The 22309-nt window shown below is 23.9% G+C and overlaps 3 protein-coding genes across 4 annotated transcripts; 1 reads left to right on the forward strand and 2 right to left on the reverse strand.

Annotated features, from left to right (window-relative positions):
• Positions 1-5355: 5355 nt before the first annotated feature.
• Positions 5356-9737, reverse strand: LOC126901065 (serine/threonine-protein phosphatase 6 catalytic subunit). Its single transcript, XM_050677265.1, has 7 exons — positions 9516-9737; positions 9352-9447; positions 8898-9105; positions 8304-8383; positions 7534-7639; positions 6054-6215; positions 5356-5697 (listed from the first exon to the last, which is right to left on the reverse strand). Exons 1-7 carry the CDS (start codon positions 9582-9584, stop codon positions 5507-5509), a joined length of 912 nt encoding a protein of 303 aa, XP_050533222.1. The 5' UTR covers positions 9585-9737; the 3' UTR covers positions 5356-5506.
• Positions 9738-10126: 389 nt separating this feature from the next.
• Positions 10127-17569, reverse strand: LOC126901064 (protein sel-1 homolog 1). The gene is made up of 13 exons (XM_050677263.1): positions 17207-17569; positions 16934-17151; positions 16627-16867; positions 16345-16568; positions 16084-16279; positions 15868-16022; positions 15680-15805; positions 13255-13483; positions 12792-12940; positions 12516-12681; positions 11371-11621; positions 11182-11304; positions 10127-11100 (listed from the first exon to the last, which is right to left on the reverse strand). The coding sequence occupies exons 2-13, from the start codon at positions 17141-17143 to the stop codon at positions 10951-10953; spliced, it is 2220 nt and encodes a 739-aa protein (XP_050533220.1). The 5' UTR covers positions 17144-17151; positions 17207-17569; the 3' UTR covers positions 10127-10950.
• A 1041-nt stretch (positions 17570-18610) lies between these two features.
• Positions 18611-22299, forward strand: LOC126901068 (uncharacterized). 2 transcript variants are annotated; one of them, XM_050677268.1, is made up of 3 exons: positions 18611-18915; positions 20214-20284; positions 22198-22299. In XM_050677268.1, exons 1-3 carry the CDS (start codon positions 18735-18737, stop codon positions 22222-22224), a joined length of 279 nt encoding a protein of 92 aa, XP_050533225.1. In that variant the 5' UTR covers positions 18611-18734; the 3' UTR covers positions 22225-22299. The 2 variants fall into 2 exon arrangements, with proteins under 2 accessions (XP_050533225.1, XP_050533226.1); XM_050677269.1 differs by lacking the exon at positions 22198-22299 and adding an exon at positions 20407-21910.
• The last annotated feature ends 10 nt before the right edge of the window (positions 22300-22309 follow it).

The following is a 22309-nucleotide window of genomic DNA, read 5'->3' on the forward strand; positions in this document are numbered from 1 at the left end:
ATCTATTGAATGACCAAAAAAAATTCATATGATAAATTTGCAAAAAAAAATCATATATTGGTCACAAAAGAAATTAAATATCTCTTTTGAAAATTTTAGATTTGCAAATTTATCAGATTATTCTTACTGGAAGTTTAAAACCCTGATGAAGACAGACTAAAGGATAAACAGGGACATCAAAATCGTATAAATAATTTGGATATTTGTAAAGAAGTTTAATTACAAAATTTTAAAGCTAAAGCCCTATATTGTATGCTATACGGTTAGTAATTCAATGGCTAATATGTGCTCAGGAGCCAATGACTTAAATAAAATTAATATTATCTTACTTGCGAAAAAAAATATTCCAGCTTCTGAAAAGTACTCCAATTTAAATACGAATTTCAGACCTTGACGGGTTGAACTGGGCAAGAGGCAATTGCCTTCTTGGACGTTGTTACAAAAGCCACTTTTGTAACAACAATGGTGGTAAATTTTTTTTTAGGGGAGGGGGCTAAATTGTAAACAGGAGGGGTTAAGACTCCTTTTCACTCGACGCCTATTATGTAGTTAACCATAGGAGCGATAACAACCGCTATAAATAGCATATTCAACTTTGTAAATTGATTTTTGACTTTTTTCTCATTACTTTTATATTTTGTAGTAAGCATGACCGATACAATTTTTTTGGCCATGGGGCGTTGGGCAATAATGTTAAGGATACGTCAGTTAGTAATTTCTTAATAGATACACGTAATTTTTAGCTTTGTGCGAAGTTTAAAAGGTATTAATTATACTATGTGTTATTTTTTTATGACTGTCGACACTTTTTCTCAGTTCTTATCGATTTCTTTTAATGATATGTCAGAAAATCACAAATCGTATCTAATTAAATATATTACACTTTAAAATTGAAAAATTCCCACGTTCACTGTAAATAGGGAAAATCTTCAAAAAATGTTAATTTTTAAAATCAATAAATTTTGTCATTTTTTCGATATTTTTTTCTTACAACTATTATAACTTTTTTAGAAATCAACGAAACAAAACAAATTTTTTTTATATAATTATCTTAAGTATATCCCTTTCATTTGGTAAAAAATATTTGAAAATCTGACACTTTCAAAATCTGTCCATAAAGAGAGATTCAAAATAACAACTTTTGTATAAAAAATTAACTTTTTCAACTTAAGTTTTGAAAATGTTTCAGAAATACTCTGAGATTCAAACACATGTTAAAATAAAGCTTTAGCTATGTACTATAAGTTAAAAAAAAATTATCCTGATGAATTATCTTCTATGTCAAAATGGTCACAGTATTTAAAAAATACCCTACTTTTGTATCAAAAATTTCGATTTCATATTTTATTTTTTCAACTTTATATTGCTATAACATTTTGAAAAATGTATGTATCAATATAGTTTTTTTGTGTAAGTAATACACACATATCCCTTTTATCTGACATATTTTTTTACTTTAATTTAAAATACCATATAGAAGGAAAGCTACTATGATGGGGTTATCGATATTCATAAATTTTATGCAAGAAAAATTTACATTGAATGATTTGTAAATATAATACAGAAATAATTTCTTGTTATAGTAATTTAATTTAGTATCAAATTGATATTGAATAATTTAATATTGTAAATTTTACGGAGAAATTACAAAAATTTATATAAATTTAATAAATTTATATATTTATCTTTTATGGTAATTTTTAGATTCAAATATTTCTCGATTAATTAATTAAAATTAAAAAAAATTATCATCTTTACATCCTTCTATTTCCCGAACTTAACATGTTCAGAGAGTGGTGGCCCACTATCATATGTTAAAGAGTCAAAGGTGGCTCTTGGCTAAGCCAATGATAGACGGGACGGGTATTATGGTCGGCTTGTATCAGAGACCAGACACTACCAATGACAAAACCACAAGAAAAATCTCGTTGGCACCCTAAAGATTGAACCTAGGACCCCGTATGCCGAAACATACGATTCTACCCACTAGGCTATTATCATCCCCTGATTTATTAATATACTCAATTTTGTTAGCTTTTTTGTTTTTTAATGTTTTATAATTATTATATGGGAACTAAGAAAAATTTAATTAATTAATTTGAAAAATATATTAGTACTAAACTCTCGTGAGTTTTCAATAACTAAGATAAGAATATTTTTGAAATGTTTATTTTAAATGTATTTCCAAATGTTCTTGACGTACAAACACTGATTGTCATAAACTAGAATACTATTATTATTACTAATACCTACTATATATTATTCAACTGAGGGAGAAGCATTTAATTAGATGTCACAAAAAAAAAAATGATCAAATTATATATATTATGATAGCTCTCTTGAATCATTTTTGCAGATGTACATATATCAATATATAATAATATATATTTATCAAATATAGGAATATGTAAGATATAGGTATTATTATCAGCTTTAATTTAATGTATTGATAATTTCTCTGCAACCAATCAGTCTTCTAAAATTTGTACTCTCCCGAGACATATTTTCTAAATTTTTTCAATGATTTACAAAAGGGTGGCAATAGCGTATTTACTAAAAGAGTGCAGACGGATCTAGATGGACCTCCTAACATAAATAATAGTGATCGAAGAGAGTGTAGGGGTAAAATCTCCATTTCTCTACTATATAGAAATTATACGGAACCTTTACATAATAAATTCCTAATATACTACCATAAAGGATCTATAATTTTTCAATTGAGTAAGGCCTAAAGACTCCAGGTTAAAGCTACTCGAAAAATTCAGTAATATCAAATATTGTAGGTTACAATTTGTTTAAATCGTTTATCACGAAATGTATTTTTTCAATATACATGGATAATAGATATTGAACATATTTGAATCAAAAATAGTTTGTATAAATTGTCAATAAATATATTTACAAAAAAAAAAAATTTCTTGTGCTGAAAAGATTGAAATAACCTATTTATAGATGGCTAGCTAATAATTATATTGCAAAATTCTAATAAAATTAAAAAAGGAAATTTTTTCTAATAGTTTGGTATAATATAAATATGCATAGTGTATATGTATGTGTAAACATTATAATAATTATAAAAAATTAATCTATTCGAACAATTTTTAACAAAACATTTAAAGTATTAATACATTTTAAGCGTGAGTTATACAAATATAGGATTTTCATTAATAGTTGGGTATTTTATAAAAAAATTATTTGTTTTTTTCCGGAAACTAAATGTATTTTAAGAATGTTTGTGATGATTCTTTATAAGGGACTTGTATGACCTAGTTAAACTAAAATTGACCTTGAAGAATTGAAACTGTTTAATCAATACCTATCCTGAAGAGGTTGAATGTTGGTATACTTGCGCACCCAACATTTTCGCTTACAGATTGACCCACTTATTTTTACAATGGTTTGCAGGCTGTGGTTATAATGGAATAGATGTACATATTCAAATATACAGAAAAATCTTAATTTTTTTTATTGAAAATTATTATAATAGTACGTTTAAAACCCATCAAAAATTATTATTAAATAAAATTAACTTTTAAATTTTAAATATAAAATGAAGATTTTATTTAGATGAATATTAAAAGTTTATTATTACTAAGTATCTTAGTAATAAGAATGTAAAATTAGGAATATAACTTAATTTGTATTGAGTATTGATATTAACTCGATTGATCTCCATAAATAATGCAATTTACTTAGTAATAAAATTATGAGAGAACTAATTTAGCCCCATTCTTCCATATGATAACCAATTAATTTTTTTCATCACACTACAAGTCTAAATAAATCTAGTAATTTACTGAAAAACGATTATAAGTGTATAAATTTATATAATAATACTTATTACATAAATGAATATACTATTCAAAAAAGAAAGATTATGGAGTTCAAACTCAACAAGCATGTTTTTTAGCGTAATTTGCACGGAGGCTTAAACTCTCAATGTTTGGAATATTAATTAAAAAAATAATTTACAATTTCCAGAAAAAAAATGCATTTACATGCATAAAAAATTTGAAATGCATTCCGAAGATCTTTTTTTGTTAAAGTAATAGAATAAAATAAACAGGTTTCTGATAAATATACTACACCATCAACAAGTTTAATAATAATAAATATTTCATTATGAAATAATCAAATGGAAAAAAACTAAAATATTGATAATTGTTTTTAGTAATAAGTATATACAATTAATAACTCTGTAACTATTTTAGTTTACAGAATATGGATAAGAAATAAGTACAAAATCTAGTTCTATGATTAAAATTGTTGACTCTTGACTTATCGAAGGATACAGAACGACCATCTTTAAGTTTTATAACATTTTTGTTGAGGTTTCTGGTAAGAGATTTTAACATTTTTTTTTATATTTTAATTGAAATTAGTTGGCATTCCTATAAAAATTAAATAAATTTGCATTCACCACGTGTATAAAAAAAAAGTACGGTCATGTATGCATTTCATTAAATCCAAGGAATGCTTTTATTTTTCAAATACTGAAGCTCGCCTAAAATCATTTGTAGCTTTTTTAAATTGACTGATTTTTTCTTGGGAAAAGGGAAGGAAATTAATCAATATAGTTGAGAAGCTTCCTCACTACATCTATACTTCAGATTTACTAAATTTATGCAAACAAATGATTCAAACTACGCCCGTGATTATACAATCTTTAACATAATGCCAGATTATTTAGAAAAGTAAGATTACTATACATCTATTGCTAATTTTTTTATTATTTTATATCAGATTTAAAAGGTCTTATTTTTTTTGTCATTATTTTATGTAATAAAATAATTTTTTTTTTTTATATCAAAAAGATTAAAATTTTTTATTTTAATTGGATTTAAACTTAGGCGCGGATTAAGAGGGGCCCTTACACGTATCTGCATCCCATTTTTTTTTTTTTTTAAGAAATGACTAAATTTTTTAAAAAGTTTATTTTTTTAATGACAACAAATATATTTAACTAGTTATAATAAAAAAATAATATAATTAATAAGATGATTAACCAAAAATAGAGCAAAAATATTTATATTTTTGGCAGCCCTAAGGCTATCACATTCCTAAATCCGAGTTAGTCTATATCACTGTGATGGCCTGGTCCACTAGATTACTGGGAGAGTTCAGTGGCCTGAACTGTTATAACAGCCTGCTGACCAGAAATGTTATTGTGTAAAATGTAGCCTGTACAAAATGATATTCCAGCTTAAATTTTTACGCTGAGCAGTCCCTACTATATTACATTGATTTTACAATCATTTTAAAATGATATAGTGATATGATACTTCAGAAGTACTTCTCTTTTACGTATTGTTATTTAAATTCATAATAGTTACAAAAATTAAAATCTTTAGCAAATAAATACTTCAACTAAAAAATTTAATTTTTAATCAATATTGACACACATATTTTACATATTGTAATCATTACAACATATAAGTATATAATTATAATAAAAAAGATCTTAAATAATTTGAAATTCTTTGACAAGCAATTTCGTTTATTTCTATCACAAGAAATATGGTGTAGCTGCTTTGTCTGGAATGACTCGTTGGTCATCAGGAACTGCATTAAATAATATTGGTTTACGTTCATGAACTGTGGAAAATTCTAATATTGATGCTACATTACCACAACGATAGCAGTAATTAGGAGCTGACCAAACTGTCACTAATTTTTCATTAAACATATACTTATAACCTGTAAAAATATATTAATCAATACAATAACTATTTAAAACTAAAAAAAAAGTTAAAAATATAAATAAAAATTAAATCATATATCAACTAATGAGTAGTTTTATATCTTTGCTGTAGCATCCGAAAATATATTAATCAAAATTTTTTATCATGTTTTACACTATCATATTAAATATATTTTTTGAGAATTATAAAGAAAAAAAAAAATAAGACAATATAGTTTAAAAAATAATTTTTTTTATTCAATTTATTCCAAAATATTTTGATTTTGGAAAATTAAAAATTATCTAAAATATATTTCAATTTCTCAATTAATTTATACAAACATTTTAGTTTTATAAAAATGTCTTACTGTACCTTCATTTACAAGTTGATGCGCTCTGCAAATAAGCTCAAGCTGATTCTTTTCCATAAATTCTTCAGTAACTTTAGATCCAAATAACCATCCAGCTCCACGTGGACTAACAGTCCATTTTTCAATATCTTCAGGATCAGACCACACTAAATCACAAAATGCTCCTGGAAATTTATCATAAAATAAAATGATTATTTAAGAGACAGAATTTAGTATAATTCATTTTAAGAACTACCCAACTAAACAAAATACTCAAGTTTAAAAAAATATAACTCAAAAAATAACAACAATTTTAGTGGCAATATTTTTTTCAGACTAACTGTTATTTATTTATTTATGGGTAATATAAAATAGCCGAATGACATCATAGATTCTATATCTGCCAAGGCAACTATACACGTCTAAAAGAAGTATTAACTCTAATTTAATAACTCTTAACTCTCATTACAACTGTTAAAAATTCTAAGAAGTTTTTTTAAAGAAAAAAATATTATCTATTTTTTAATATTATTTTGACAGATCTGCAATCATTTAAAATTGCAAAAATAATTAATTCAAATATTTATTTAAGTCTATGATTATTTATTCATGTTATTACGATGGATATTTTTAGAATAATTATCTTTCAAAGTATCTCAATTAAATAAACCTATTTTTATCAATTTTACTAATATACCACTTTGTTTAAACGTACTATACAATTAAGTTTTGTGTTATTATCGAAAGATGGAATCTGAATGGGCTTAGTAATCCGTTTGTCACATTTTCCTCTCAAAGATTATAAAAATGACTTGTTAATTTATATAAAAATATTTTTTAAGGGGAGAAATGGAATTATAACTTTCAAACATTTTGTTAAAACTGAGCTTATGTAACCATCTAAGCTACTCAAAATTTTTTAGTTTTGGCATATTTCATATAGTGCTTTACATTTACGATCATTTTTGTATGAGCTTTTAAAATATCTTTTCAATCCTATAGTTTAAACCCACTCAGAAAGAGAGGATAATAATATTTTCTACAAAAATTATTTTTACAACTTAGAATAATTGCAGCTTAGTGAAAATTATATTGCAAAATAGATTATATTTTTTCTTTAAAAAAGTTTCTTAGGTATAATAAGACATATTTACTTTTTTAAGAGTTATAAAAAATTAAAGATAGTACTCTTTAAGAAATTTATGGCTACTGTACCTTTGTGGAGATACAATACTGAATATCATATGCCTATTTAATATCGCCAATAAGTCAATAATGGAAAGTCTAAAAAAAGAATTTACTGCCAAATGTTTTATTATTTTTTTTTTTAATAAAAAGAAGTTCAATTTTTGGTTAGTTATTTCCATTTAATTAAAAAAAAAAATTTTTTTTTACAATGTTAACTAAATACAATGATTTTAAAACGACTTAAGTAAAAATATTTTTAAATTATTTTCAATAAAATTTATGACTAAATTATAAATATTTTTTACAAGAAAATACCTTTATAAGGAATTTCTTGATTTCGTTCAATTACTCGAATTTGATCCAATGTAGAGATATCAGGAGATAAGCCACCATGAACACAAAACACTTCTTCATCTATCAACTAAAAAAATAGTTCTTTCAAGTAACTAAGATTAAGTAAAAAAATTAATTTAACTTTTCATTAAAGTGGAAGATTTTTGATTTTTATATTTTCATCAATAAGTTTATTTATACAAATATAACAATTTATTAATAAATTTAAGATGTGCTTAAGATATATTTGTTTTCTTTAAAAGAATCATGGATATTAAGAAAGGAATTTGTATTAACATATTCTATACATTAATAAAATAATAATGCAAAATTTTGAATTATTCAATAAATAAATATTATTATTATAGATGTCTAAGAGATTATAACATTAATGTTAATGAGAAAAGGATTCCAAAAACGTATAATATTGTATTAGAAGTACTTGTACTAGAAAGTAAAAAGTATGTATGGAGAAACAAAGGATTTCAGGGTACGATTAAGGTTAATATAAAATAATATTGATTTGTATTGTTCATTTAAATGCTACAGAAAATAACAGTGAAAAATATAAAAAAAGAGGAAGTTCAATGTAATTAATGATAATATGAAGATTGCTGGTATGTGTATAGATGATGTGGGAGATATGTTCCGATGCCTTTCATTTTTTCAAAGTTGGTTAATTAAATTATAAACTTTTTTTTCAACATTTTCAATTGATAATTATACCTAAGTCATAAAATAAAAAAACCTACCGCAGCTATAGATAGCAAATCAAAAACTTTACAGCACTCCTTCCACACATTTGCATTTCCATATTTGTTCATACATTCATCTAAAGATAGTTATAAATAAATATATATATGTTCATTCTATAAAATTATAATATAATTAATTTAATGGTTAATGATTTACTCATTTTTTAATAATTTAAAGAATCTAGAAGTATTTAATATTATTGTATTAACATAATCAACTATTTTTTTTTATATATAATATTGAATAAATTTAAATCAATTTATTTTGAATTATTTTAAAGTTATTTATTTCTTAAAAATCAGAAGAAAAAAAATGTTGGGTTAAATTGAACTTTAATCATTAAATGAAATAATATTTAGCCTAATAAAAAAACTATTAAAAGAGTTACTTAAACTAATGTAATTAGAAATAAAACAGTTGGTTTAGTATAATGTACTACTAAAATATTCCAACAGTAAATTTTTTACTGTTTACAAGGATACATTAAGAATTGTTATATCTTTTAGTTCAAACAAATTAAATGTTAGTTTGGGAGACAAATTTATATTTCTACAACAATGAATTAAATTTAATAATTAAATGTAATATACCATAGAATCCATAAACTTGTGTAATCTGTCTTGATTCATGATTTCCTCTAAGTAAAGTAATTCGATGTGGCCATTTAGCTTTAAGTGTTAATAATCTTGTAAGTGATTCCAGACTATAATAACCACGATCTACAAAATCTCCCATAAAAACATAGTTTGTATCAGGAACTTGTCCACCGCTACGAAAAAGCTCTTCCAAATCATAAAACTTTAAAATAAAAGTTTAAAACTTATGTCATATTATAATTATAGTAAAATACATTGAACAATTTTTTTAATGAATAATCTATGAAATAACAAATTATGTTTTGAATTATGCATATTAAAAAAAAAAAATACTTAAGTATAAGCTAAATTTAGGCTTGCGAGGAATTAAAAGAAAATACTATATTTTTTCAGAAATTCTATTTAAAATCAATTAAATAAAAACTTTTAAATCTAAATAATATTCTACTTGTCCATGAATATCCCCGCAAACAGTAACTGGAGTACTGACTGGCTGAATATTAGCTTCTTCAATCAATAAATCACAGACAATTTGACATAACTTCTGAAAATACAAAAAAACTATAATTAAAAACATCAATTTTTTCAACGAAAATTATTGATAGAAAATACCTTAAGATCATTTTCTGGCAAATATTTGCACTGTTTTGCAATTTCAAACCAATTTTCCCAATCGGACATCTTATATAAACAACGAATTATATACTACCAGTATACATTAATAAACAAAAATAAGTACAGTTTATGTGAATATAAAATAAAAAAGTTAAATAATGAAAACTTTTCTTTAGAGTTAAACACTAAATTTTAAATTTAAGTAGAAAGAATTATTTCAAGGTCTTCTTATCATGATGATAACAATTATCGCTACTTATAATTTTCTGATTTAAACAGTGTCACCAAAAAAAAAATTTTTTTTATTTATTGAACATAAATATTATAATTCATATAATACATGAATAAAATATATACTGTAATATTATTACAGTATACGACTCACGAGTCAATTCATATTGGGTTTATCCACATATCCAACCTATCAATATTTTAAATTACTAGTTTTTTTCAGATAGAAAATAAATTCAAATTGCTTCTTTTGCTTTATATATTTTTTTGATAACTGATAGTTAGATCGATGTTTTGAGTCTGTATATAAAACAATGGTATAAGCAAATATTGTTATACATGTAGCAATATAACTTTTAAAAGAAACACTCACTGAATAATTTTAAATACTTATAATTTCTATGTCATATTTTATCACGAAAAATAATTAACATGGAATTTTATTTATAACAAATAATCTCCTTTTAACACATTAATTAATGGCCTTTTGGTACAAAGTAAACTTAATAAACATACAATAAAGGAGGAAGTAACATTACAAGATCCTGAAAACGCTCCTGCAGATAAAATGTTTTCAAAAAGAGATATTTAGAATAAATAATGTAAAATCGCATGCATGTTATCATAATATTTATAATTATATACATATTTTAATAAAATATAAATAATCAATAATCAATAATGTACAAGTAAATTAATTATGAAAGTTATTAACAAATGTTAAAAGTAAATTCATAATAAGAAAAACAAATACACTAATTATACTCAATCACATACAAATGATAAGCAATAATGATTTGGAGGAGAGATTTCAAGCATTTATTTAAAAGTAATTTTTTTTATAAATTTAATAACATACACATTGATAAGGATAAAAATTTAAATTTTTATTAACTTGCACTCATTAATTGATAACTAAAGTAAAATTATTAATATCTGAATTTGTGTTTTATACTGGATGTAAAAATTTTAAAACACGTAAATTAATTCAATGCTATTATAATTATACTATTTAAATGTAATTTAAACTAGTATGATTAGCAATTGAAAAATTTAATAGAAAACCTACAAACTATAAAGATTTTCCACAAATAATTTTTTAACTAGTACAGTCTTACAAGAAATTTCTTAACTAGCATAAAAAAATAATTTTATTAATAAATATAAATATGTGATCATAGTATTTATCTAAACTTCCTTATCACGTATTTGGTACTTGTCTATTAGGTCTTCGCAAATATATTATGTAAGATAGTAAGGCAAATAGTATAGCAATTAAGTACAAATCCCAATTAAAACTCATTGGTACAGTAACATCATCTGATAAAATTGCCATAACACTTAAAATATCCTAAAATTATATATTTATGTTATAATTATATTTTATATATTTAATGATACATTTATTACACAGTACACAATTATTCCTTACTTTGTAATAACTATTAAAAGTATGCAATATATTCAATTTAGTCAATGCTAAGAATACAGGAACTTTTGCATCTAAGCTTGTTTCAGCTGCCATATCATAACATCTTTTAGCTAAATGAATGTCCTGTAAAAATTAGTAAATTATAATTACATCAATAAAAAAATATAATTAAAAAATTAAAATAAATACTTGTTCCATTCCTAATCCTGTTTCATGCATATATCCTAAATTAAACATTGCTTGAGCATTTTGATGTTGTTCTGATGCCTGTCTATAGTAATTTGCAGCCATTTCATAGTCAACTTTTGTACCTAAACCATAATAATGGTAATCACCTAATTTCAACTGTGCTGCTGCATATCCTTGAGCTGCTGATCTACTCCAGTACATCATTGCACGCACATAGCGTTCTTTCTCAGATTCCCACATGTCAACATCTCCTAAATAAAATAAAACGGGGTATTTTTTAATTTTTAACTACAAAAATAATAACTACTCATAATTACTAAAAAATTCAATAAGTAAAGAAAAAAGTTTCCTTTGTTCTTAATAATTGACCTGTTTCCATACTTATTGAACAATCTGAATATGAAAATAGAAATTTTCTTAGTGTCCTTCTTTGTCAAATAGTTGTACTAATTCATTTGAGATTTAAAACATTTTAAGTATACATTTTTAAATGAACCCATACCAATTATGAATGTTCAAAGTTAATTTTTATCATAAAAAAATAACATCAGAGTAAATTAATAACTTTTCAATTTTGTATTAAAAAAAGTACAAACTATAATTAAATACTAAAAAATAAATCATTGTTTTACTTTTGAAATACTGACTATTAATTATTTTAGGAAAGTAGGCTAACATTTATTTTAAAATTGACTATATAACTATGTTTAAAATTGGTGTAATCATTTTATTTTAATGGTTTTTAAAATATATTTTTGACACTACTTTTATTAAAATAGACATGATTCAAAGTCTTTAATTTTAAATAAAATGAAATGAAATTTTAAAAACTTTAGGAAACATTTGAAAATATTAAAACCTTGGTTCTTTAATATTTTTGTTGAGAATCATAAAATTATTATTTGATTGACGTATAATAAATATAAAAAGTATGGCAAAAAAATTATATCCATGATACACCAAATATATTAACTCAAATAGCAAAAGACTGAAAGTTAGCCACTCTACGGTAAAAATGAGAACATTTAAAATTAAAAACTTATACATATATATATACAATTTTTAGGGAAGAGAATAGCCTCCAAAGAGTGTGTTTCTGTTATGCTGATAACTATGACGTTTTAATTATTAGAAGAATTAAATACCTTTATCCAATATAAATGCAGTGTTACTTTGTGCTACTTCATATCCTATTTCTGCCAAGAAAGAGTACAGCACAAAAGATTCTTTGAAATTGTTTTCTTTGTATGCATTATAAGCATGCATAAGATATCCACCCCATTTACCACGTTCAGCTACATTTTTGAATAACTATAAAAAAACAAACAAAATAACTTATAAAAATAATAGAATAAAAATATTTTTTTTTTTGGATAAAATTTTATGTTTTTAACAAGGAGACTTATATTATGTAAGGTTACCTCAAGAGCAGTGGTGCAAGAACGCAATACACCAATACCAGTTGCATGCATCTGTGCCATATTAAAGTATGCTAATAAATTTCCAGATTTTGATGCTAATCCAAAGTTTTTAATTGCCAATTTATAATCACGTTTTACACCCAAACCCTCTGAAATATTTCATAAAATATAAAATTTACACAAAATATGTTGTTTTAAACTAATATTAACATTGAAAAAATTAGATTTAATATTTAAATATTCTTTATAAACAATTGTGGGTATTCTATAAGATCACCAAAAATTCATTTTAAATCAAAAAGTTAATATTGTTTTTTTTATTTTGCAAATATATTAAATTTTAATTAAATAATGCTGTATATTGTTTTGAGTTTTGTATTCTTAATACAAAAATAAATTACATTTTTTGTTAATTGAGAAAACAGAAACACATAAAATTGACAAATTAAATAAAAAATCATACTGTAATAAATAATTCCAATATATAAATGTCCTTCAACCCATCCTTTTTCAGCTGCTAATGTAAACCAGTTTAAAGCTTCTGAATAATCCTGAGCTACTTTAAGTCCATGTAAATACATATAACCTAAACCACTTTGACCAACTGGATTTTTTAATTTAGCAGCTTTGTAAAAATATTCTAATGCTTTTTCATAATCAGGTTTTGCATCATCACGCTCTTCTAAGTAAATCTGTAAAAGTGTAACATTTAAATTTTTCTAACTAAACTGAACATTTATTTTTATATAAGGATAAAAATCTTATAATATAAAATCTTTATTTCTTTGTTTAACCATTATCACGCATCAATAAGTTTTGAAATATTAAATTTTTTATAGGTATTAATTTGTAACAGTGACTGATTAACTGTATTTCACATAATATCTTTAAAAGTCTAAAACTTATTGTAATTTTTCTTTTCAGAACTTAATAGTGTGCTACATTGTTCTATAATTAAAAAAAAAATGGTCTATTTCCTCTTTCTTTCTTTTAAAATTGTATTAACTTAAGTTTTTATAATGGATACATATATGTCTAACAAGATTAAAAATAGGGAATTGACTTAAGTAAGAAAATTACAACTTTTGATTTTGTATTTTGTAAGTTATTAACACTTAACTATAATGATTGGAGGTCTGTTTATTTTTATTTCTAGATATTGACAAACAGCACTACTCCTCTTGTCTTTGTTTAACTAGTATAATGCTAATATATTTTTAAATACTGGTTTAAAAGTCGTTATCGACTATTCATTTTTTTTAGTTAAATAATAATATTATTTTCAAAATGTTTAAACATAAATTTTTCCATTCAAAAAACTTAAGTTGATACTATTTTAAAGTGTGAAAAGGGGATAGGACACAATTATTTTTTTGAAAATTACAGAACTAATATATTAATAACTTCTGAAAAAAAAAAAAAATTATGCTTTATATTTTGAAAGATAGTGTGTAAGGCATAATTAATGAATGGCCTTATATTTTTTATGGACAATTTATATAAAATAATAATTATTTAAATTAGTACATTATAATGTTAATTAGTAGTAAATGTTATTAGATTAATTGGACAAAATAATACCAATCTTTAACATTAGATGTTGTTAAACTAACACCAAAAATATTGTAATTAAAATTACTAATAGTAAACTTATGAGTAAAGTGATCTAAATACATTTTATTGGATTAACACACAAACCGTTTTGATTGCAACAATGACATAACTTATCTAAGTTGTTCTATAACTTTAAATAGTTACTAAGGGTCTTAATACTATGATATAGTATTACATCATCAGAAATTAGAAAAAATTATAATACATCACTATGATCATTCATAAAAATAACAAAGAGAAGATAAATGCCCTCCATATGGAATACTAGATGATATATTTATCAATGATGAAAGGGACTCTCCTATTTTTATTTGTTGTATCCTGTAGGTAAATAAGAATGAAGCTATGATAACATAAAATCACCTACACCAAATATATCAATTTTTTAATTAAAATAAAGTGATTATTCACATAAATTGAGTCGATGTGGCCACTAAAAGATACTATTTCTATAATATCAGCAAAAAATCATTACCTTTTTGAAAATAATAGATAATTTTGGTTGAATCATTATTTAAAATAGTATTGTTAGAACACTCAGTTGATAAATTGGGTGATAGTTACTTCCATCTGACTGAGCTGGAAAATTGGGTAGATGTAGCTTATTTTCCATTACATTGGAAAATTTCCATTGAAAATAAAAAAAAAAATGGGACCTTTTAAAGTAAAATGATAAGAAGAATACACAATACCAAAATACCATCTAGCCCATACTTAGTATTAATTCCAAATTTCAATAGCGCATAAAAGACTTCAAAATTAATACATTGTAAAACCAAAGTAACATGACATTCAATGTTGCAAATGTTACAATTCACACCCATTTCCTCCAAATGGGTGACTAATTTACCAGATAGTGATTAATTTAGACTGTGAGTAATTAAATGCAAAATAATCCCTAAACAAGTTAAAAATTCCAGTTTTTTGATGGATTATTATATACCATAGAGAACTAGACAGGATATTCATTTTTTTTTTTTAATAACAGTAAAGTTTTCTGGATAGATTTTACACCTCAATCTTAGACTTGAAAACTCACTATAAAGCGAATAATCATTTGAAAATTTAAAATTTTTGTGCAAATCACACAAAATGCAGAATGAATCTTACTAGAAAACCACTGTGGGAATCAAGATTTACTTGAATTTATTTATCTTAGAAATAAATTTATCAAATTGGTTAACAACTATTTCATATAATTTTTCAAATGCATTATATATGTTAATGCATAGTTAATTTACAAAATTAACAAAATTATTTTTCTTGTTAGGTACCTTTCCTAAAAATCCGTAAGCATCTGCATTACCACTTTCAGCAGCTTTTTGAAAATAATAATGAGCAGTTTGTAAATCAATTGGCACCCCTCTACCACCTTGCATGTATAATTGACCTAATCCAACCTATGAATAATACATATATATAATAAATTTAATATTTATTTATGTATATATAATTATTATACTTGTGCTTGTGCGTCTCCTTTATTAGCCAACATTTTATAGTAGTCTAACAAGTCTGAATCAACAATACCACTATTATAATTAGGATTATCTTGCTCTTCCATTAATTTAATGCGCTGAACAAGAGGACCACCAGATAATGATATCTCGTTGGCAACTTAAAAATATATATATATATAATATAATATTACTTAATTAGATAAGTATTTAGCAGTTACCATTATTTGCTACTGCTTGATAAAATTCTAATGATTTTTCACAACTAAATGCTACTGTGGCTCCAGCAAAATAACGGTAACCTAATGCTAACTGAGCAAGGACATTTCCACCAACTGCAGCCATCATATAATGAACAATTGCTTTTGGTTGGCTAACTTGTACATGTAAACCAACAGCATACAAAAAACCCATACCCTAATACAAATGATATTAATTTAAGATTCAAAATATTAAGAGTTTAAAATTTAAAAAAAATTTACTAAATGACCATCTGGATTTCCTTTTTTGGAAAGTTCATCAAATATTTTATAAGCTTTTACAATGTCCTGATTATATTTAAGGCCAAACAACAATGCAAAAGCATACTTAGCTTTAGCTTCTTCATGTCCTAACAAACTAGCTTTATAAAAATGTTCATATGCTTCTAAATTATCACCACGGATAGATTTCATTTTTTTTAAACCAGTTTGATATAGTTGTTCCGCTAAACAAATAAAATAATTTAGAAATTTGTACACCATATTAAATGCAGTTTAATTTACCTTCTTCAGTATACTTATTTTTGTCATCCTTAGGTTCTTTCCACTCCACTTCACCATCATCATCATCATCAGAATTATCATTTAAACTTTGTAAACTTATATCATCATTAGACATGTCAGCCCAATAGTTAAATAAACCAACTGCTGGAAATTTTACTAATTGTAAATTTTCATTACTATCTGTCTCAAAGTTCTTTGTTTGGTCTGATTTATAGTCATCATCTTTATTAATAGGCTTTTCCTATAGATTATATACCAAAATAAAATAATTAATTACATTTTTTCATTAATTATTAATAAATATTACTTTTGATAAATCAGGAGCTGCAACTAATTCAATGGCTGCTTCATTAATTAACTGAAACATTCGACTAGCTGTTTGTTCATGATCATCTACTTCTTCTGTTCTTAGGTCATAACTATCATCATCATCTTCTTTAGAATTATCTTTTTCAGCGTGGGCTTTTAGAGCCAAAAGTAAAAATACAAACCACTGGGTAAACAATTGGTACTTCATTGATAACCCTTAAAAAATTTTTTTTTATTATCTTAGAGTTGTAAATAAAACAAAGTGACTTACAATTTTAATTTCCTGGTAAAATTTAATATCTATAGTAGATCATAGATAAGTAATGTTATGTACAATTTTAGTTTAAAATAAAAATATTTCACCTAAAATAGGTCTGTTATGGAATAATAAAAACCATTATTAACTACATCATCATTTTAAATGTAATTTTTCTTATTATCAAATATTGAGTTTAATGATAATGATAAACATCATCAATTTATAGATCTTCGGTCATCGACTAGTTCTTGGCGGAACTACTAGATAGAGATCGTTTGATTACTATAATTTATTTAGATTTGATTAATATGTTATGTTTAAAAATGGAAAAGATACATTATTAATTAATTAATTAGAATAAAAGAAATTAAGAAGTTTTGTTATATTACGTAATGTCACAAATAAAATGTTGTACGTGGTGCTCTTGGATTTGAAGTATTAAATTGAGTTTGTCACTCAGTAAACTTATCAATGAGAAGTGTAATATTGACAGTATAGCCATTAGCTACAAATAAAATTGGAAAATTTTTTGTGACAGTACTTTTATTACTTTTGTAACCTTCACCAAAAAACTAATAAATTTACTACTAAAATATAAATTTTATTTTAAAAAAAAAACTTTTAACTTCTTTTTATCTCATTTTTACGGGATATTAAAATCAACAGTCAGATTACTATGACTAATATAGAAAATAGAAACATTTTTATACAGATTAATTTGTGTTGTAAATATTTTTTCTATAATTTTGGGGAGTAATTTGTTCGTGATACCCTTTACGTATACATGTGTTTAATAAATAGTTAAAATAAAATACAACAATAATTTGATATGGTCACTATAAGAGTTTATTTTTCTAGGGAAAGTAAATGTAATTTTTTCGCTCTCTAAAAATTATTTTTCAAATTTTAGGGACTAAGCCACCATCACTATAATTAAATAATTTAAATATAGTAATATATAAATACAATTGTTGTATTTATTTTATTTACTTCAGGCGATGTATAGGTAGAATTAAGTAGTCGCTAATAGTATAACAAACGGAATTAAAATATTTTTCTTAACAAATTATCAAAAAAATTTTTTTTTAAATAAAGTGCATGATTTCAAATTTGTTTCAGACAATAGAAAAATGTATTATTTGTCTGTTATTAATATCATTGATTAATATATATATATATATATTAGAATTATATAAACAATATATTATTATTACTTATTATAATATTATAAATTAAAACTTTATGATGTATTTAAAGGGAGTATTTTGGCTAAACATTATTTTTATAAATTTAGTAAAAGCCTATTAAGCTGAATACTTGTTTTTAGTTCATATTTGACAGGTTTTCGATTTCTATTAACAATTTTTATGAATAATTTAGTGCTATTTTATCGATTTTATTTGCGTGTCAGTTTTAAAATGCATTAGATATGTTTTTCATTGTTCTTCAAATCCTCAACAATGTCAAAGTATAATGATATAATTCATAGTATATTATGTAGCGAGCTTAAATAATTTTTCTTCGAGTCATAAGATAGGAAATGAAAAATCAAGTAGTCGTTGTTAACTTCAGAGTCATGGCATACACAGGGATACTGTATATAGTTTTAGTATTTTCTGTGTGGTTGCTTATACGGTTGACTATTGCATGCTTTAGGTTACCATCTGCATTAAGCGCTACTCAAGAAACGTTAAAAGAAAATGAAAAGGTTATAAATAATTGTAAGTATTTTCTGATATTGAGTGAGTAATAATTTTGGTAAAGTAAATTTTTGAAAATTTTCACTACCATTAGCAGGAGCGCGGACTTTTTATATAAAATACAATAAATAAATATCATGCATTGTGAATACTATTTATTATTGAAAGTTCTTAATTAAAATTTGATTTCTTAATAGAACTAATTGTAGATCGGATTCAAAGGCTCTTTTAAAAAAAAGTTTCTGAAAGAAATTTTCATTTTTATTGCTTATTTTACAATAATTATTTATCAATATGTGATAAAACTATATCCATTTTTATGGCAATATATCTGAGCTAACGGCAGTGCGTTAGACCAAGTTTTAGTAATGCTAGTGTCTTTTTACATCCGATTAAAGAAAAAGTATATTTCTATACTTATAACTATAATTACAATAATATTATTATATTTATAAATATTTCAAAATTTCTATATTTATAGTCATAAATAAAATACGAATTTATTACTAATAAAATCTAATAGCCACCTATCGACATTATTATTTTACTTGTTTAATCTTGTATATTATATTTCACTAACTTATTTAAGTCTCAGATATTATGCTTCACTATTTAAGTATTGATGGAAGTGGGAGGCTTAGTTCCCTAAGCTCCACTTAAATGAATGTATAGAGAAATAAAAATTATTCATTTAAAATAACCCTCCAAATTTCCTTACCAAAACCTAATTAATCTATACGGTGCGAGAACTTTTTTATCTTTCCTAATTTTGTAGAAATATTCGCCTATGTATTTGATAAACGACTTTATTTTAATTTAATATATATATATTTTTAATAATTGGGAGACCAACGTCTTATAAACACAAAAATTGTGACAACCCTGATCACTCCAAAAAAAAAATTCTTAAAAAAACTTCAGACACCCTGGAAATTATAGTAAAAAATCCATCTTACTACTATCATTGTATTTAACATCAAAGGTATATTAGTTGATCCAGATTGTACAAAACTTATGATTTATAAATGCAAATAAATAGTGTTCAGTAAGTAAAAAAACTGGTTTTTATTGTTCTCAATGTTTGTAATAACTGACCTGTCTTTATTTATTGAATACTCTGTATAGCAAATACTATAGCGTTTTCTATTTTTGATATGTCAAAAATAGAAAAAATTATAGATAAAAAAAACAAAGCATATAATATTTTCCTTAAACATTTCTATGGAGTGTCAATTTTTTAAATGCCCATAATATGTAAAAGTTCAATCGTATGCTATTTGTAAAATTCATATAATAACTTCGTCTTATTATATTTTTAGACCAAAAAAACGTTACTTCAAATGAACTCATCGAAAAATCAAATTCTAATGATGATATATTATGTTCACAAGTAGTGTATAAATTACTTTTTATTGAAATAAGTAGAAAGTGAAATTTTTACTATAGTACAATAATATGATTTATTTTTTTAAGTTATTATACCTACGAAATAAAAACTATTTTTTTTTTCAGGATTATCATGAAAAAATTTCTTAGTTTTAATTATAAAAAAATTAATAGAAGGAAATAGGTATTAGCAATTAAAATTGGCTTTATTCTACTCTTTCTTATTTGATTTTTTAGCTTTATTATGAAATGTTTAATAGTATTTTTTTATCACTTTCAAATTTGTCACATTTAAGCTATTATAAAGTTATTGTTTCTTAACTACTTAATAATGATTATATTATTAATGTAATACTATAAATTAAGTATTAAAAATGCATTATATTCTGTAAGATTAAAAAAATAATTTTACTTATTATTTATAATAAACGAACAAAAAGGCGTAATTACGAAGGTTACCGGGTTAAAACCACTACTCAGAATTAAAAAAATATGATTTCAATATTACTAGAAGAGGATAAAAAAAATTTCTTATGTAAAATCCCATCCAGGAAAAAATCTAAGATAAGAATAAAAAAAATGTTATTGGTAAAAAATCATTCAGGACTATAAAGAAAGTATAGTACTATTGGTGATATGTTGTCACAATAGTTAAGTTATAAAATGTCATGATTTAAATTTAAAACTAGAGAAACATGAGCGCAACAAGAAAAACATTTTTAGGAATCTTATAGCATTTTCTTTTTTTCTAAAAAAATGTGTATATGACTATGAACATCATTTTTGAGTCCCGTTATAATTAGTAGCTTATTGTTTAAAATGATATTTTTATGCATAATACTCTTAATGAAAGATAAATTAGTTTAGATGTATATATTGGTCATAAAAATAGAACTCGTGTTAAAAAAATTAATATTGAGTTAATGACCTAAGCCCTTTAATGGGCTAATCTACAAATATGGAGGGCGTAATAATATTTTCCAACAAACATGTGTTATAATGTTTAATGATTTTTTGTAAATATTTTACTCACAGTTTGAGTAAAAAAAGTTATCTAAAATTTTTATAACAATATATCTTTGTTGATGGAAGAGCATGTCTCTATGTCCCATTTATTCTAAATTCAGGTGTGGATGCAATAAGGTCCTATATAGGAACAAAAATCCTCAAAATAAGAATTATTTTTTAAACAAAATATTTACCTTATAAAATTAGTCTTTATTTAAAATAAAATAGCGAAATGCCCCACCCCCAAAAAAAGTTCAAATATTGGATCTGCCCCTATCCAAATACACCAATTAGTGGTATATTATTAGATTGAGTAAAGTTAGTTACTGAGATAATTTGAGATTCATTTTCATTCTATAAGTATTTAAAATGGAAACAGGCCAATTGTTACAATAACAATAGAAACCCTTTTCCTGACTTTTTGAATATTCTGAATATTATTTTAAAGATAAAAAGTTCAGAAACCCAAAGGATATATCAGCCTTAAATATTATTTATTTATTAAATATTAAACAGGACTTGCATAAAAATGATTAGAAATGTGCATTTTTATGTATTAAAAGTAAGTATTAAAAAATGTCAAAAATATGCATTACATGAATTAAAATTAGTTATTGAAAAAGTACTGGAATATATATTAAAAAACTAAAATTATACACTTAAATTGTATATTATATACAATTATCATAAAAATTGTAGGTTTTTTTTTTTTTTGAAATAAGAAATATGATTTTGTATCCAAAATATGAAAATACTTGTATAATAAAACTTTATATATTCAATATTAATCTTAACAGTTTTATTACTGTTACAAAACGGATTTGTATTTTACTTAGCATGTATCCCCTATGTAACAAAAAAAAACATGCATATTATTGAACATTCGAGCCCTACTTCTGAATTTTAAAGGTTGTTTCAAATGTATCATGCCAGTGATTTGTAATTGCTAATATTTAACGGTTTGTCATATGGTACGTTTGTTTGGATATCAAGTGACGATATGAGCAAACGCCTATGGTAC

This window comes from Daktulosphaira vitifoliae, unplaced genomic scaffold (genome assembly GCF_025091365.1).
Source record: "Daktulosphaira vitifoliae isolate Bord-2020 unplaced genomic scaffold, ASM2509136v1 Scaffold_3, whole genome shotgun sequence".
Lineage (NCBI taxonomy): Eukaryota > Metazoa > Arthropoda > Insecta > Hemiptera > Phylloxeridae > Daktulosphaira > Daktulosphaira vitifoliae.

Bases quoted from the DNA above. Each gene is read 5' to 3' on its own strand.
- LOC126901065 (XM_050677265.1), bottom strand. From the start codon at position 9,584: ATGTCCGATTGGGAAAATTGGTTTGAAATTGCAAAACAGTGCAAATAT. The intron at 6,216-7,533 runs GTATTTTCTTGT...ATAAATTTCCAG, and splicing joins TCAAGAAATTCCTTATAAAG to GAGCATTTTGTGATTTAGTG. The intron at 5,698-6,053 runs GTACAGTAAGAC...ATATTTTTACAG, and splicing joins GCATCAACTTGTAAATGAAG to GTTATAAGTATATGTTTAAT.
- LOC126901064 (XM_050677263.1), bottom strand. From the start codon at position 17,143: ATGAAGTACCAATTGTTTACCCAGTGGTTTGTATTTTTACTTTTGGCT. The intron at 15,806-15,867 runs GTATAATAATTA...TATTATTCATAG, and splicing joins AAGGAGACGCACAAGCACAA to GTTGGATTAGGTCAATTATA. The intron at 13,484-15,679 runs GTACCTAACAAG...ACACTTTTACAG, and splicing joins CTTACGGATTTTTAGGAAAG to ATTTACTTAGAAGAGCGTGA.
- LOC126901068 (XM_050677268.1), top strand. From the start codon at position 18,735: ATGAAAAATCAAGTAGTCGTTGTTAACTTCAGAGTCATGGCATACACA. The intron at 18,916-20,213 runs GTAAGTATTTTC...TTATATTTTTAG, and splicing joins TGAAAAGGTTATAAATAATT to ACCAAAAAAACGTTACTTCA. The intron at 20,285-22,197 runs GTAGTGTATAAA...TGAATTTTAAAG, and splicing joins ATGATATATTATGTTCACAA to GTTGTTTCAAATGTATCATG.